Here is an 18,711-nt window from a genome sequence, read left to right as displayed (position 1 = left end):
TTTGTAAAAATCCTGTGAAATTTGTGAGTTGTTTAGTTTTGTGTTTTATTGATTTGGCAATACATAATCAGTCACACTCATCGGGACATGAATTAAACCACCTACTCTGAACAACATCCAAACAGCATTGCTGGAGCAAGATGCAATACCAAACATCACAATGTAAGTCAAATCTGTGTTGATCATGGCATGGCAATCACAGTTTGTAACATATGGATTTAATGATTGTCTGTTGAGCTAATGACACAAGATCTAAAGACCGCTATGAACTCCAGAAGCTGATGCTGCAATCAAGCAATCAAACAATACTTTTGGCAGTAGGCTGTGCTGTTCAAATCCATAGATGTATTTACCAGGTGACCTATACATCAGGCTGATCACTGTTGTGCCCTTTGATACCAACACAGTCTGAGATGAGCGAAGCAAAGGGAATAACATTTTACTGATTTACCAAAGATCCTGAGTGATCCTGAGAGATCACACTCAGGTAATGAATATGTCTTGTGCAGTGATCACAGTGCTTTCTAGCCTTAATATTGTCTTCATTTCAAATGCTTTTATTGCGAATGGGATGTTGGGATACTGCTGATCTGTAATAATGTTCGCTCAATGCCTGTGAAAAGCACCTGGGGTTATTGTAAGGGTCATATATTCAGTCTCTCAGGTTCTATGATATATTGCTTTACCTCCATGGATTCAAAATGTGTAGTGAACTCTGACAGCTTGAAACTGCATTGTTCATTCACAGTTCATTTTTGCTGCAGCATTTCCTGCCAATTTAGCGGTGAAAGCAAACAAAGTCAAGTGACATTTCTATACTGAAACAAAGAGAGTTGATGGGCTTAATTAGCATCGTGTGAACTCCTTTGACAATGGACACCTGTTTAAGTTTAAATGTTTCTCACTATGAAACATTACATGAAACATATATCTCTGTAAAGCAAATCCACATACACATAAATCGAAAAAGTGACATTAAACTGTGGCTTTGCATGGCAAAATTAACATCACAGAATGTGTCTGTTGTCTTTCACATAGTGCACAACTTCTTTACTGTAAGCATTTTTTCATATTTCCTTTTGCACGTAATTTCAATCTACTTTTTAGTCTCTTATTTTTGTATTTTATTTTTTTTCGGCTTTGTGCTTTTGTTACTCTTGTTTTTGCACCGACAACCAGAGCAAATTCCTCCAATTGTATAAGCTTTACCTGACAATAATTTTGATTCTGGAAGTTGTGAATATGACAGAGAATGTCATTGTGGAAATGTTCATTTGGTCTAGAAGAAGAATTGAATTACGGATATAACACGGCTTATACTATAGCGGTCATCCCGTTCAGAAATGTCTGCGGTTGCCCCTGGTTACCTGTCATCACTTGCACCAGTTGCCTGTGCACATGCTTTACATCGCGCGCTACTATGCGCTGTGCGAGGCGCATGCAGTAGCTGTCAGATGCGGTTGCGCGCTTCAGTCGCACATTGAACAAAAGAGCGACATCGGGGGGCATCCTCTGCTGCTGTAGAGAAGCTGGGACTCGCTTTGTTTCTCTCCCTCTGCTGGTGCTGCTACTGCTGCTGCTGCTGTTGTATAGCACTTGGATAGAAGGAGGATTGTTTGCGTCCCAACATGAACCAAACCGCCTCCGTTTCGCATCAAGTCAAATGCCAGTCCACGAAGACCATCAAGGTATTTACTTTATCTACTCATATTCCTGTGTTGTGTTGAGCTGTGTGTGCCTGAGCAGCATCAGCTGTGGAACAGCTCGAAACTTCACTGCGAGCTTGGTGACTGAATGCTATGCGCATTGACGCGCAGCGTTTTGGATGGAGATGCTGCGATGGTGGATGATGTATGCTTATCAGATGGTGTGGCAAGTTTTTGCTCTTGTTTGAAGCTGTGTGAAAAGTGAAGAAGTGATACGAGTCTTGGGATTTGAATGAAGGTGTCCTAGTCCATTGTGAATGTAATGGATGAGGAGGCACTGGCGCAGTGGCGAGATTTCATTCATATCACGTCCTACTCTTCATGATCATTATTGTTGTCCATTACACTTACGTGGGCTGATCACTACACTTATGTGGGCTGATCAAAATTAATCCCACAGCGCACTGTTGCTGGTGTCTCTGTTGCAACTTCGTTACAGTAATACAATGAGTAAACATGTGAAACACTGACTGAACCATCAAACAACAACACGGGATCTGATGGCGTATCAGTTGCTCAACTTTGCTCTGGAGATCATCCAACCTGTTGAAAGAGGAGATTACAATGAATGATTGTGTGTATGTAATGTGAACTAATGAGAGGTCAGGTGTAGTGAAGTTAACACCTTCGCTTTCTGTGTGAGTCATGATGGAGAGCAGCATCCGCATTGTCTCCAGTACAGTGCAAGTAAACCTAAGAAGAAAAGGAGGAGCGTGACATCGGTGTTTTGTGTGCATTTTTTTTACGCTCTGTATGTGTTTGTTTTTGTTTCCTCTTTTGTTTTCAAATGCTGACTTTTTCAGACGAATAATGATTGGTCCTATTGAAGCAGAACCTAATGTATGTGTATTTAGCTAAATCTACGATGACATTGTGAATTGTGATTAGAATAAGAAGGATAACTAGTTATATTAAAAAAAAGGGCTTTGGTTGGGCTGTCCAAATAATTGGAATTAAATACAGTGTTTTAACAAGTAGAGCTGCACAAACATCTTTGTGTGTATTGATTTTGTCCACATCACTTTTCAACCTGGATGTCCCAAAAGAGAAATTTAGCTTCGGGCAAATGCATCGATCCACTTTCCCCACTAAATCCCAGAGGCGGGCAATTTATTTATTTATTTTTGGCTGAATGTATTAGTGGAGTTTTGACTTGAGAAAATATAACTTTTTTTTCTCTTTTTACACTTGGAATCATAAAGAATTTGTTGTGGGTTTTTTCAGTGCGGATGAACCAATATGGTTGTTTAATTGGTGTTGGTCTAATACTGGCCAAAATCACTGGATCAGATATTGGAAAAAAAATAAATAAAAAAAATAATCGGATTTGATCCATTTACTCTCAGTTGGACACAGATGCCTTACTATGCACACAAAACCTGCCATTAATATAGATGTCATGTGACCCGGAGGTGATTGAAGGGCCACAAATATCTGCAGCGCATCACGTTTTTTATAGCTTGGTGGTAAATGCATCAACACCAGTATCTTGTTATCAGCTAAACTGTTTAACTTGTGTAAAAGACTGTATCAAACTCTTATTGGTATTGGTAAGAACTGAAGGTTGTGATATCCATTGTGGACAGTTTTCAGAGCTGTCACTCCTCATGCTGGGTCCGCTCCTCTGTGAGCCAACTCCTTTTATGTTATCTGTGCATTCACACAGGAGCTGGATGCTGACTTTAACCTGCCACGTATGCATTACCATGAGGAACCTATAAGGCCCCAGGAGTGTGGAGACGCACTAACAGGATAAGCGTAATCATAAATATGCACAGGATGTGCCAAGGCCAGTAAGCCTGTGCAAGAGCTGGTATCAGCAGCAGCTGACTTTATGGTAGTGCTTTTGTTTTGTGGTAATAAATGGTCTGATCATGTTGGACCAGAGGGGTAAAATAAAAATAAATGTATTAGGCCTTGATCAGCTTAACACTAAACCATATCCTTTGTCACACAGTACTTGAAGTGACACTATTTGCTATGCTTTTAAATACATGGCTAATAGTTGGCTTGTAGTATTTATGAGCACTGTACTTTGCAAAAACATCAGATGATACTCAGTCATTTTGAATTTTGAATGCAGAACATTGTGACTGCATCCATGCAACTGTGTGGTCTATTCAAGGGTGTTGCAACATCCGTGGCACCATACCTTGGAGTAATCTGTACCCATTACATAGATATAGCAAGTAACCCTCTGGAACCCACACTGAGAGGATACAGATCAGATTAGTTCAAAGTAGGGTTTTATCAAGGAATTGATTTGTAATCAATTAATGGATTAATTGTCTAGCATTTTTATAATCAGTTTCTGCTTTTAAGATTTCCGTTTCTTAAATGTGAATTTTTCCTGGTCTCTTTGTTCCTCTGATATCTGGTAACTGAATATATTTGGTTTAACTAATGTGACAATGCTGCATTTTGATGATTGAGAAAAACTGATTTCCACCCTTTTTTTGGACATTTTATGGACCAAATACCAACAATAAAATCCAGGAAATAAATGCCAGATTATTCCCTGATGAAAATAACTCAATAGTTATTTTCCAATAGTTTTGGATTCCTGCATTCCCTGATGCCAGTCCTTAAACTGTTGCAATATCTACAAACCCCCAAAATGTAGTCTACCTAATCTACCTATTTTTTTTTTATGAATTTATGCATACGATTTAGAGACACATGAATACATGAGCAAAAGTTGAACATATATTTTTATATAAACATATAAACTTTGCCTCTTCCAAACTGTGTGCATGTGATCACAGTTATTACATTTTGACTCCAGTGTTGTTGAACTGTGAATGTTACCCAGTGGCACTACACTCATCACCTATGCCAAACTGAGGCCAGTCCACTCTAACAAAGGCAAGGGCACAAATACAGAAAGGAGAGAGAAGCACAAGTCAGAGCTGAGGTTACAGTGTACTTCATCATTTTTTTCTCAGAAACTAACTGAGGAAAGGTTTTCAGTGCCTTTAAGCCAGATGACGCAAACAGTGCAGGACATAATGGATATGAATGTGAGCAAAAGTGTTGGTCAAAAGGTCACCAGAAGTCCATTGATTTTCCTTTTAGTAAGAGCCCAGAGAAAGAAGACACAGCCATCCATCACACTGGCAATTATGTAACATTACTATGTGGCTTTCTATTTCTTATTCATTTAAAAAAAAATTTCCACTTTTTTTTTACAACTGCACATTAAATTGCTTTACTTTGTGGCGATCCAGTGTTACATTTTGGCATTTCAGCAGTCCAGTGTGTTAGAATTAGTGACATCCAATAGTGAAACTGCAGATTGTATAATAACTAGAGGAGAGAGAAATTGTCTATTTTCTGATGCATTGCGATTGCCAGAATCAGAAGAATGACAAAATTATTTTGAACACTGTGCTTGGTTTAATCAGTTGAATGTTGAAAGTACAGACGTCCAACATATGTGTCACTGCGGGATTACATTGCATCCCTTCATAATTACATTCTATGTGTCTTAACCAATAAACTGGTTAAATGTCAAACAGTGTAAATGCATGCTTCACCTCACAAGCTTAAGCAAAGACAGCTGAGTGAGAGCTATCACCAAAGTATAAAATCTGACCAACACAATTTGGATTAAAACCTGACGTGTGGAAAGATGTTTGCTTCTATGAATTTACAGGGAATAGGCAAGCTTGACAAAAGCCAAACAAGCAAAACTAAACTGCTTCGGCAAAACAACAAACATGCACAATATGTTATGTTACCATGGCACCTGGAGGTGGAGGATAAGCATCCTCATTTAGCAAGAGATGATGAATCTTCCACAGACCTGAGAAAACAATCATGATCATGATGGATCTTTGATGGATCTAAGCCATGAGATAATTGTTTTATTCTGCATTCACACAAACATACCTAAAATGTTTGTTATATGATTGTTTATTACACTGGGCATGTGCATAGCAGTGTAAATGGAAAGCAGATATTTTTTACTCTGCCCATGGTTGCTTAGAAAGACCAATAGTGCAAAGAGATTGATGAAGAGATAAAACTGAAAGTAAGTGTTACTGATTGTATTCAGAGATGATAGTCGAGTTGTGACTGATAAAGAGTGAGTCAGAATTCGCAACGGTGTCATCATTTCCAAAGGTCTGTCTGTCCAGACTAATGCGGTCCCAGAGTTTTCTGAACTGAACCTGAACATTTGCAAACGTATTTGTTTCAGATCCAGTTTCAAACTAAAACAGAATTGTGAATGTAGCAGATCATGAGTCACTGAGAGGGGCTAAAATCGAGTGTCAACAAGGGTTTCATTTGATCAAACCTTCCTGATTAAACCTTTTCACCTGTGTGAGTTTGTTTCACAGTCACACAGAATTGATTCCATCTGTTTGCTTCAAGCTGTCATGGTGATTGTGACAGTCTTGTGGGAGGTTGTGACTGCTTTAAAACAAGGATGATCCATGTAGATAATTAGAAGAAGCCAATATTATTGCAACACTCAAGGAGTAGAAACCAGACAGGACAGAATTGACAGGGAACCAATAGAACTAGGATTATCCCCCACAGATTGCATCCGGTAATCAGTTATCAGTTTTTGTCTAATAAACGACTAAACACCTTTGAGTCAGAACTGAAGAAGGCTCTTTGATAAGAGGTGAAACATTTCCAACCTAACTCCAACTCCAGTTGCCTACAGCAAACTACAAAAGCCTATGGCCTGGATGAATGGGAACCTTCACAGACATGACTAAACAGATATTTTGAGACCACTGTGACCTTGACCTCTTACCTCTGGCCATCCAAAGCTAAGCAGTTTGAGTCAAACTGAATATTTTGTGGCAAAATGTGAATGTTATGTTTGCTAGAAGAACATTGTTTGATCTTTGAGGTAATGAAGACCTCAGGTTGTAACATCTCATGAACTTACTGAGATATCTTGCCACGCTGTCTCCAGTGTGGAAGTAAATTAGGGCTGTAGCAGTGATCCCCTGGAATAACACAGTCACACAGTGTTACTGTGTACACACAACCCTTCCAACTGAAGAGAGCAGAGGAAAAAGCCTTTGTTTTTGCACCACTTCCTACATCCTCCAGCTCTATTATCACCTCCAATGGTGTGAAAACATATAAACATGGCTGTAAGATTAAGTTTGCCATTCACTGTCACAGTTGTGTTCACTGACACCAAACTGTCAGAAAAGCTAACTGCTAGGCAAGGATAACTGCTGTGTGTCATCAAAAGTCTTGCTAATGAGAGATTGTTTAGCCACAGTAGTTAAAAAAATAGTGTTATGGGTTAGCTAAAGCCATGTTTTCATTGAGTGCAACGGTTTGGTTTGGTACAGCTCAGTACATGTTTTGCTATTCCATTAGAAATAGTATCAATCATTCAAACTTTATTTATAGAGCACTTTTAGTACAATACAAATGCAGCACAAAGTGGTAATAAAATAAAATAATAAAATAGTTGATATGGCTGGGCACAGAAGAACCAAAGAGTACTAAAATAACCAGCCCCAACCATTCCATTCTTTAGCACACTTAACTTGGGATACCAGAGTAAAATGGTATGGTGCGGTCAGGCTCGGCCCACACCCCGTGCAGTGAAGGCACTAAAACACAAGTCTGACCCAGGGCTTTCTACGATCAGGCTGCAAGATAGTGGCCTTTGTAAACCCCTGCAAGTAGAGATAAAAGTTTTATTCTAAGGCTATAAAGACTGATTAAAGCAATTACAGAAACCCATACACATACAATGTCTGCCAGTAAACCCTCCTAAATGTTACAAACTGGACCATTAAAGAGCCACACACCAGTGTAACAATCAATGCCTTGGTCATTGTCTCTGTCTAAACCAGTCTGAGTATAGGTGAAGTCACTTACTGTCACATGTGATTGTGGTGGCTGCTTGGCATCCAGTGCTGCTGGCTTAATCTCACAGTGTTTATTTTTTGCAATCACAACTATAGCCTTAGCTTCTGTCCATGTCTGTCTCTGGTATGGAGGCGTTCACAATAAAATCTGTTTTCATATGGTGAATAAAAGTGTATCGGGCTGTTTCACACACTGTTTGTGTTTAAAATTACATTAGTTTAATTTTCCCAGGAGGAAGTGAACAATAATTGTGTGTCCAGTTGAAACAGAATAATTAAAGACAGACCAAGCTTCTTTTTTTTGGTCCGAGTTCGCTTCACTCCAGCTTGATGCACTGATACACATACATTGTTTGTGTGAATACAAAAGAAGTAAAAGCTCTTTTCCTGTTCAGCCAACATTGTTTGCTTTCCCCCACAATGGCAATAAACAGATTGAATTACATGGACAATATGCTGTTGCTTCTAGGGCTGCCATGGGCTAATGTTTGCGGGAGTGTCCGTTCACACAAAGACATTTTCTGGATCTCTGAGTGCAGCACTGTTGTCTTTTACTACCCTTAGTTTTACTTTTAGGAAACATGAGCTAGAGGCTACTGAGGCATTTACTACGAGTAACAAAAATCTCACCCATTTACTGTATATCCAGTGGGTTGTGAGTGAGTAAGTGACCCATTTGAGGCATGGACCAGAGCTGTCATTTTTTTGCAAAAAAATGCAAGATGCATTCAAGAAACCTCATAAATGTAATTTATTTTGCAAACAAGCTAACCAAATGCTTTTGTATCATTATAATATCACAAAGAGTGGCTTTTCAACTTTTGATAATTAAACAAATAATCAAATAATCACATTTTAATGCTCATCCTTAATGCATAGTTGTTGTGCTGCTCATCTGTGAAGCCTCCAGAAATACTCCCACACATCACTATATGCAGACGCCTTGGTGCCGAGATTGTCTGCTGAAGAGGACAGTTGTATTTGTTTGTGTCCTCCATTTTCAAAGCAAAACAACATAACAGCTGTGTCTCTATAGTCAAGTGTGCATTCGTAGTCAAAATGCATCACAATTAGTCTGTACCATTTGTCACATGAATCGTTAGCTCCTTCACATGCGGCCAACAACTGCGGCCGATGTTTGCCCGTTTTTCAAGAATACTTTTGTGTATACTTTGTGCCCGACCATATGCCAGAATTCTTTGGACCCCAGCAGCAGAGCAATAAAGGTGGCGTTAATATACCTTTCAACTGCTTTAAAAACCTGAAGATTTTTTTTTTTTTACAACAAATAGCCTACCTGTTTTTTGTAACAACATACAGACAGGCATGTTGGAGTCTGGGGCCTGTTGCATCAAAGTATAATTAAAATTAAAAGCAAGTCTTAAACTATGCTACTAAGTTCATCCTGGTTTAGTGCATGAACGTCAGGATGAGAAGGCTTGGTCAAGTCAGGTGTAATTTATTTAATTTTACTGATGCAGAAATGGTGAAGACGTGGGTCACCAAGCGAACAACAGCTTATGAAGAGATTAAACACTTGATAAATGAAAGATACGATACAAAGCGACTGTACTGTTTTTGTACTGTTCTGTTCTATCAGGTTTTTATGTAAAAAAAGCAGACATATCCTACAAACGTGCAACGGACGTATTTCTAGCAGGGGGGGCTGCCCTACACACGTGCGTGCGGTTATGTAAACGCATGTTAAAAGAAACTGATAGATGTCGGCCTACCTGATGCATGACACATCAACTGTGTAATCAGATCTATAGGTTCCCAGAACTCAGTTACCTGTCTGACTGAGGTAACATTAAAATTACCATCAGCGCTGTCCTTGGTGCTGATTACGTCCTCAGTCACAGTTGACAAAACCACACATGGACACCGCTGATATTACCAGCATCATTCCTCAGTCACAGTTGACAAAACCACACATGGACACCGCTGACATTACCAGCATCATTACCACAACTGCCCTCAAACTGAGCAATTTATATGTATATATCAGGTAGCCTTTTCACAACAACAGTAATACTATGGGAGTGAGATTAACCATTTTCCACTCGTTAGCACCCAATGACTTTTTGACAGCCTGTTGCCCATTAATCAAGTGAGCACACACTCACACACAACGCAAAATACTTAAAGGCTTCAGTAAATACTCAACAGCAGTGCAAGTAGACAGTATTACTATTATTGATATTAAACACATCTTACCTTGGCTTAAATTGCACCAATCATATGTTATTTCCTGCCGCTGTCTCACCATAGTTGATTGCTCTGCATGCGCACTGGTGCTGTGTAAATAATGTATTAGCAACAACATTAATACAGTCTAACTCATTCTGTGAACAAATATAAACTATAGTTTATATGATACTACTATACTGGAGACCCTGCAAGATGCAGGGTCACCACTGGGGGGCAGGGATGTGGGGCGGGGTGCAGCTTGCTTTCGTGCAACTGACTTGAGCAACTTGAGGCTAAGTTCACCCAGGATAAGCAACATAGCTCGGCTAAATCCCTTATCCTAGTTCTGCGCAATAGGCCACTGGAGACGAAGACAAATGTAAAAGTATACAAAAAGAAATAAATTAATTATAAAAAAAATACCAGTACAAAAACTATGTTTAATTATAATATAATTAGCTTTCTATCATCAAATACTGACAGGGACTAAGTAATTTCAACTATATATTTGACAAATTTATATTTATGGAGGATAAAATTGCCTGAAGAAGAGGCTTAACCAGGTTTATTTGACATGTTCCAAAGCAGAAATCTGTGTGGGGATACATTCCATCGCATTAATATCAGTAACATTTGTTTAAGGAATAAAGGGATTTAAGGGAAATGATTTGACTTATTCATGTTTATTCATGTTTGTTACATAAAATAATATCCATTAAAAATAATAATATAAAAACCCTAATAAAACTGGTACAACACAAATCTATAACTGACTGAACAAGACCTCTAACTAAAAATGACTATTATTATTTCCACCATTATATTGAAAAATTAGACCGATTAAGGGTAAAAACTAGTTTTCACAGCGTCTGACTTTCTTATCCTCCAAGTGTGCAGCTGATAGGGAACTATGTAATTACCTCAGACGGTCTGCTGTGCCTTTAGGCTGTATATTTCATACTCAAACAGGATTTCAAGGTTCAAGGTTGAACTTCCCTCCTCAAAAGTTCAAAAAGATATTGAAATCTTGGATTAAAAGTGACACATTAACCTCCAATCTGTCTCAGAAAGTGCAAGAAGCAATGATTATGGGGGAGGATTAACAATACCAAACCACTTTCTGTTGCAAAACCCACTAATCTCTTCATGTCTGACCCTCATTACCTTGTACTGCGATTGTAACAGCTCTTCCTCATCCACTCTTCATATTATAAGTGTGTCCTAACGCCACTAGCCAAGATAAGAAATCCAATTAGGAAGAGACACCAGATTTGTCGTGGGTCTTAACTGCTTGGGTCTAGCGGAGTTTAACAAGACTGGTGGCAGCCTGAGGCTCGTGTCATGAGTGTTCCGTTGAAGTGTCAGGTCCACCCACATGCAGATTGCTGCTATAAACCTGGATTGTCATGGAAGCAGGGAGCTGTGTCAGTGCTCCTGTCTGAGTGTGCTCATCAGTGACAGGAGCACAAGGTTGTGTATAGAAGAATGTGCCACATTTCTCAAGCTGTGCTGTAACACTGTGGATTTACTCTGATATTACACAGTGGGGATCTCGACAGGAAGTTTGGTAAGAGTGACAGCCAGTGATTCATGAAAGTGTAAAGGACTGAGCCTCCTTTTATCTGAAATACCAGTTTTAAGATCTTGTTTCATCATGACAAGATAAAATCCATCTGAGTGAAAGCGTCCCACTGTATTCTCCACCTACCCCAAAACCACTTATAGTCACTTGTAAAGTTCTTGAGTGACAAAAAGCCTGAAACTGAAAATTAAAGTATTGCAAAGTCTACAAATAGTGGGCGAAACCATGTCTGTTTTAGTATCAGATAAGACCCCTCTGTTTTGAATATTTGTTTTTGCATCAGGGACTAGAGCAGTGATTGTGTTGGAATTAAATTAATTAAGAAAACAAAGGAAGCTGTTTAGTTTTTTTTTTCAAATGCCACTGATTTGTTGGTTGTGGCTCAGCACAATATCAACATCAGCTGCCAAATGTCAATTACAATTTTAGTTGGAAAATGGTTTACCTTATTGAAGAGCTACACAGGCAGATACAGTATGTACTCAACCACCTACAACATGCATTCTCTGTGCCATTTTTTGGTAAGATTTTGTATTTTCCCAAACAACATTTCCCAAAGTATCACTTCTGTAGGTCTTTCTTATTTGGTTGCTATTTCATTAATTGCTATTGTATCTAGCTGGGTTGCTTGACTTCACAACCTACACCCCAGCCCACCCACCCTGCTCTGCATCGGCAAACCGGCTTGCTGCCCCCTCACTGAGAGGATCGCAGAGGCATTCGCAGAACTCGAGACTGTTCACTGTCCTAGATCCCAAATGGTGGAACGAGCTCCCCTTCAACTTCCGGACAGCGGAAAGCCTCCACATCTTCCGCCGCCGACTAAAAACACATTTCTTCCGACTCTACCTCGACTAAGATGACGACAAAAAAAAAAACCTTATACATCGCACACTAGCACTTCATAGTTTGGCTTACTTGAAGCTCTTACTTACTTCTAGTCCTTATTTGTATCCAAATGTTTAAATGCACTTATTGTAAGTCGCTTTGGATAAAAGCGTCTATTAAATGACATGTAATGCAATGTAATTTAGAAACTCTAATCACACAAGACTTCAAAAACATTACCTTACAATAAAGGATAAAACAGCAGGGAAATTAAAGAGGCATTTTGTCGAAATAAAAGAAATAGCTCACAAACCTAATTAACTGACTGCACTGACTGAATGGATTTATTTCTTCTATTTTACCACTTGGCATGCATCTTAGAAAACAGCATATCAGATGTTTCATAGTGTTCTCAACATTAATAATTATATGTACAGTAATGATAATTATAAATGCCAACTTGTCCTCCAACTGAAACATAACTATGGGTCGTTTTTTCCAACCCCTGGGCGCTGCTTTTGAAAACGTAGAGATCTTTTTTCCGGTGCGGTATTTTGCCACTCAAATATGCACATGTGTTTCTGAGGATAGGGTTAGGGCTAAAAAGACAGGGTTAGGCAGTAAAAATTAAAAAGTTGGTATAGGGAGTCAAACCCTTGTGGACCACACTCCTGTGCAGTGCTCTCGTCACTGAGCCGACTGCCGGTGGCAACTTCAGAGAAGCTACTAGATACCACTTCCAAGCGACTACCAGGTTACTGTCATGTATACAACCGCTTTTGAAAACGTAGACATAGGTCGTGATTCCTTCATTGCAGGACAGTCTCATAAATACAAGCACACTGCTTGTTTTTTTTTCTCTGTACATCTTGCCTTTTCACTTAGTCAATAAAATTATTTCACATAATATTAATTCTTGGCTGATTGCCATTTGAAGACAAATTAAACAGAAGGACATTTTCAGGAAATAATCGCACCCATGTTTGCTAATACTTATTGAGTTTATTCAAAGCTGAGTTTTGCCTCGCATGCAATCATTTTTGAAGCCTCCTTACCAAATTAAGTGGAGAGGTTTTTTGAGTCTTACAGAATACACTGGCACATCTGTCATGTAGTCAACTGCAGCAACCTGAAAGTAGAGCAATTTTGTAACTGCAGTTCTCTGATATGCAGTGTTAGAGCACTGATGTGCTTTGATGTCGTTCAAAGAGCTTCTTATGTCAAACAAGTTCTTATGTTGCTGCTGAAGTGACAGCCAGCTAGATTTTTACAGATAAGCAAAGAGGACACTGCTGATGGAGGCAAAGCTATAATCAACCCCAGTCATCTGCTGCCACGTCTGCATCTGAAGCATTAAGCACCAATGAGACTGTTGAACAGTCAAATGTGAAGGTGCTCCATCTCTGCCTTCTATCAGAAAGATACACCATATAGTCACAAGTTCAAATGGTACTGAAGATGACTGTTTGATGTGATGTGATGTGTTTCTGTTTTATCGTATGTTTTTTATTGTACTGTGCCAGACAAGACACGATATGATGACAAATCTACAGACCATTTAATCAAAATGGAGTGACACAACAAAGTCTCTTTCTGTGTGTGTTCTTGTACTTGTTCCCTCCTTGGGATTTTTTCTGGTATAAACACTGAGTTATCAGGACCAGTAGTCCTCATGGAGACCAAACCCTGGTCCTAATTAGGCAGAACTGCATTTCTTAGGTTTATGGCTAGTGTTACATTAATTGGTTATGGTTAAGGTTAGGGATAAAGCTTTGCTTGAATGGAAGTCAATATAGTGTCCTAAGATTAGCTGTGCAATATTGTGTGTATTTATATGTATATTTTTGTGAGGACCAAAAAAAGAAAAAAACAAGGGAGTAAACGTATTTTGTCAACATTTTGGGCGTCCCTCACAACCTAAAAGGACTTTTTTACGGTTACACATAGAATTGGGTTTATGTTTAGGTTAATGCACTTGGTGATGTTTAAGGTTAGGGTAAGCGGCTAGGGAATGCAGTTTGTGTGTGTGTGTAATTGTATGCATTTATCATTAGGCTATATTAAGAATATTTATTATTATTATTATTATTATTAATAATAATAATAATAATAAAAAATAAAATAAAAATAATATGAGCAACAATAATAAATGAACCTAACTTAACACCTTACTTTATGCTAGGAAACAAATGTGACCTGTTAAGATACAGTATAGTATAGAGTATAGAGTACTGATGTCCTAATTATATTTCACAAAGTCGATGAGAAAGTCTGCTAAGATGGTCATGCAGGACATGGAAGTCATATGCCCCAGCTGTAATGCTGACCTTGAGTCACGCTTAGGCACACTCCAATCCGAGCCACTCTCACGCAAGGGCGGTCCATTTCAATAAAACTCCTTCCTCACTTCTTGCTACACCAATGCAGCCTCACTCTGCTGCAGCTGGCAAAGCTTAGCCACCACCGCCCCAGCCGCCACTTTTCTAGATGAAAGTTTTAAAAATGTTATTCAGTACTGTCTTTCTTCTCTAAGGGGGTTTCCTGCATTGCATCCCCTGTTTGGCTTTGCATGCTGCTTGGAGCATCTTAAGGGCAGATCCTTCAGTACAAAGTCTAACTGTATTTACATTTTTTTGCAATAAATGGTTTAATTATGACAAATGTTCCTTACTGAGTGATAATGGTGAAAATCTTTATCACCAATGTCCTTATTCTATCATGATAAAATAGCCTCATTATTAAGTACATATATATCTAATGGTAATATTGGCAGAAAATAGAAAAATAGATGTTTCCTACATTCAAAACAGAAAACAATGAAATAAAAAAGAATGAATATAACCTAGACACCCTTTTCTGGGTAAATCCTCCAATCCAATATTTCCCTTTCATTGAACAATGTGTACACATATGTATTGGACAGCTTGTTATCTGAGGGTTTCAGGAAGGAGTACTGTTTGCAATCTCTCTGTCAGCATATAAAACACCAACAGCCCTCATTTCTGCAACCCGGCAGCAGCAGCAGCAGCAGCAGCAGCGGCGGCACATCCAGCAGGTTATTGAACCTGTTAGGTGTTCCCCTATTCCTCACATCTATCACATAATCAGGCCTTAAAAACTGTTCAGGACCAGCTTGCTAACAGTGAAATAGATTGCTGGAATCATTCTCATAAGAATGATTGTGCTGGCTCCAGAGTCAGTCTATAAATTGTAAAGCTATGCCAGCTGATCTCAATATATTCTCCCCTCTGAGTAAATCTCTCATGCCCATGTCTGGCGGAATATGTGATAGATGTGTCACTAATTTGTTTTGCGGTTGCGACATATGTATCTGCCACTTGTTTGAATGAGAGTGCTTTTGCTTGAGAAGGCTTATTTGTCCCACATGATTTAATGTCTCTGAATGTCTGAAAACACAATCAGAATAATCATTCGTTTCATTTGTTATCTTTATTTAAAAATGTAGTGTATAACTTAATGCTGATTAAGTCTATCCACTCCACATAACTCTCTCTGTGTTTCTCAGTATAGCAGTGTATCTTGTGTCACCTCGCGATATTTCTGTGCTGCATGCAGATAGTGTAGTCAGGCAGACAGGTTGGAGTATGACTGAAAACACATAAACATCCATGGAAAATGTCAGTGAAAAATTCAATGACAACATCATCAACAACAAATAATTCACCAAAAGTGACATAGTGCAGCTTTAAATAATAAATTCAATTTTTTGCATTCTCCTAATAGGTTTTCTCAGTAACACTTAAAAAAGATGTATGTAATATATGGGTGTGATATGTAATATTATGGTCAAATGTCATTGTATATACCATATGTCTAATCAAACTCAACAATGAAGTGATTGGATCTGATATCCAAAAGGTTCACTGTGACATCATAAGGTCTTAAATCAAATTGAATAACGAAAAAAAAACTTTTAATAACTGAACATTTGTTTTGAAAGTTACAGTATTGTTATTGTTGTATTATTTTTTAATTGCTCAGTTTGCTTCCTTTTGTAGAGAGTTTAGAATTATTTCTAAAACACTTAAACAAAAAGTATAAGACAAAATAGTGATCTGCTGTCAAGAGTTAAGTCCAGATATTTCCAGCTCAGACATCGCTGTGGACGCTCATCACCAATTCTCTTGCCAGCCTCCTATTGAGATGTCCAGATAATGTCCGAGTGTCATCATGTTAGAACACAACAGGAAAAGCTCTGGATAATTCACAGAAATTGAGTGGGCAAGAGTCTATGCCTCCTACATGCCTTGAGCATCGTTAAGGAACAGGCTGCAGATGTCTCTCATACTGACTTATTTCTGACTCTACACCTCCATTATTATTTTTTTCATATACCCAACCAATGCTGAACTGGAGGGCTTTGTTCAACTCTTTTCCACCATCAAATTATGTCAGATTCCTCAGGAGCTCAGACTTGTATTAGTGAATTACAAGTCACTGTTGACCTGCATTTTTTGAGTTCTCAAACTTGACTCATCTTGATGGGAAAAAAGATTCCATATGACGAGAGAAGAATTACTTTAAATCTTTTTGAAAATGCTTGTGTCAAATTTTTTTTTTTTCAAAAATAATTCAAATGTTTAGGCCGTTTACACAATGGACATCTTGACATGACACAGTAGAAAAAGCACAGGTGTTAATAATAAAATAGATGATGGTCAAAATTACTGTAAATGTAGCTGCTTCTATCAGGAACATTGCAACATGGCAGGAAAAAATGTCCAGAGAACAGCTGATCACATCAGTTCACGGGAATGACAGATTTATGAGAACCTTTTTTATCCAAATTTATTTCTCTAGCCATGGAGCCAGACCAGCTCCACCCACGACAGTCAATTAATTGGGTGACAAACTTTCCTGTTTTTTCCGTCTGTCTATCTCCGCCCACAGTCTACTTTCATACATAGCTTAATGTCACAAACCGAGCAGGATGTCCTCCTGTCTGTTGTGTCATGATCAATGTCATCGCTTGTTGTAGTTGCACCGGTACAACGTCATGTTATGTATCTCCCTTATGTGGCCATTGGGCACAGCCCACACCCAGCCATACTGTTCTCAGTAAAACCACAAGCCTGACTCGGGACTATACCATACCATATCGAAATGTAGCGTACCAAATAAAAACATACTATAATGGAAATACAGCATATGATTGGCTACAAACAAAGGACTACTAAAAAACTTTTACAAAAGCCAATGCCATGCTCTGCAAAAATCATTAGCATTGTTAAAGACAAAACAGAACAAAACTAAACAAAAATAGTGGTGGGTTGTTTCTTTTACTCAGTACTTTCCCCATCCTTGAGTGTTTGTATTTCCTGGTTCTGCTGACTCACTGTCATGGCGGTTATTGGGACACAAACTTGGGAGTATCCATTATGCTTAATCCACCCCCTCTCTCTCACACACACTCTATATATATATATTTTTTTCATACTGCCTCACCTGACTTTGCTTGATCCACGTTTTTAAACTGCTTGTTATGTAAAACCCCACAGTCAAGCCTGTGGGCTCTTTGAACAAATCTAAAATCCATCCTGAGTGACATCCCCCGCCTCCTCCTCCTCTGTTGTGCAGGCTCTGAAAAACAGCATCATTGTAACATGAAATATAAACTTAGACTTAGACTTCGTTTTATTGTCATTGCACAGAAAAACACAGCAGTGAAAACTGCCAACGAAATTTCGTTGCTTGGCAAGCGGATAAAAACCAACACATAGCATTGAATTGAGGTAGATTATTGTGTAGTATGACTAAGAAAAAAAAATAAAAATAAGTAAGTGTATGTATATAAATATATATAAAAGTAGTGCAAAAAGAAACACAGTAGAGAAATCTGTAAGCAAACAATATTGGAATATTAATATGGGGGGTGTTATTTGAATTTAGCAGTCTGATGGCCAGCTGAAAGTAACTAACCAGACTACAGCAGGGAGAACAGTCCATGGTGGGGGTGGGTGTGGTCAGTGATGATCCGGTGAGCCCTGGTTAGGCAGCGCCTGTGTGCAATGTCCTGGATGGGTGGAAGTGGAGTCCCAATGATCTTCTCCGCTGTTCTCACCACCCACTGCAGAGACTTCTAGTCGGAGGCCTTGCAGCTCCCAGACCAGACGGAGATGCCACTGGTCAGCAGGCTCTCAATGGTCCCTCTGTAGAAAATGGAGAGGATGGGAGGGGGGAGAGACACCCTTCTCATCCGTCGCAGGAAGTGTAGGCGCTGCTGGGCTTTCTTCACCAGGGAGGTGGTGTGAAGTGTCCAGCTGAGATTGTCTGTGATGTGAACCCCCAGGAACTTGGTACTGCTGACGACCTCCACCGTTGTGCCATTGATGAGTGATTCAGGAGCAGGTTGCTCACCCTGCACCAGTCCACCAGATGTTGCACTTCCTCTCTGTAGGTCAGTTGTTGTTGTCCTGAATGAGGCCCAAACTTGTTGTGTCGTCCGCATAATTTAGGATGTGGTTGGTGTTGTACCTGGAACGACAGTCGTGGGTCATCAGGGTGAACAGCAGAGGACTCAGGACGCAGCCCT

General features: G+C 39.1%; 1 protein-coding gene across 1 annotated transcript in view; it reads left to right on the top strand.

The window, feature by feature from the left end:
• The first annotated feature begins 1,561 nt into the window (after positions 1-1,561).
• The window catches only part of LOC122785266 (inactive dipeptidyl peptidase 10-like), a 280,721-nt gene continuing 263,571 nt past the window's right edge, over positions 1,562-18,711 (top strand). Inside the window, exon 1 of the mRNA XM_044050998.1 lies at positions 1,562-1,688. Coding sequence (XP_043906933.1) covers positions 1,629-1,688 — 60 coding nt within the window. The 5' untranslated portion in view covers positions 1,562-1,628. The remainder of the gene's footprint in view (positions 1,689-18,711) is intronic.

The sequence above is a fragment of the Solea senegalensis genome, linkage group LG2 (genome assembly GCF_019176455.1).
Source record: "Solea senegalensis isolate Sse05_10M linkage group LG2, IFAPA_SoseM_1, whole genome shotgun sequence".
In the NCBI taxonomy this organism is placed as follows: domain Eukaryota; kingdom Metazoa; phylum Chordata; class Actinopteri; order Pleuronectiformes; family Soleidae; genus Solea; species Solea senegalensis.
This window is presented reverse-complemented; position numbering and strand designations above follow the sequence as displayed.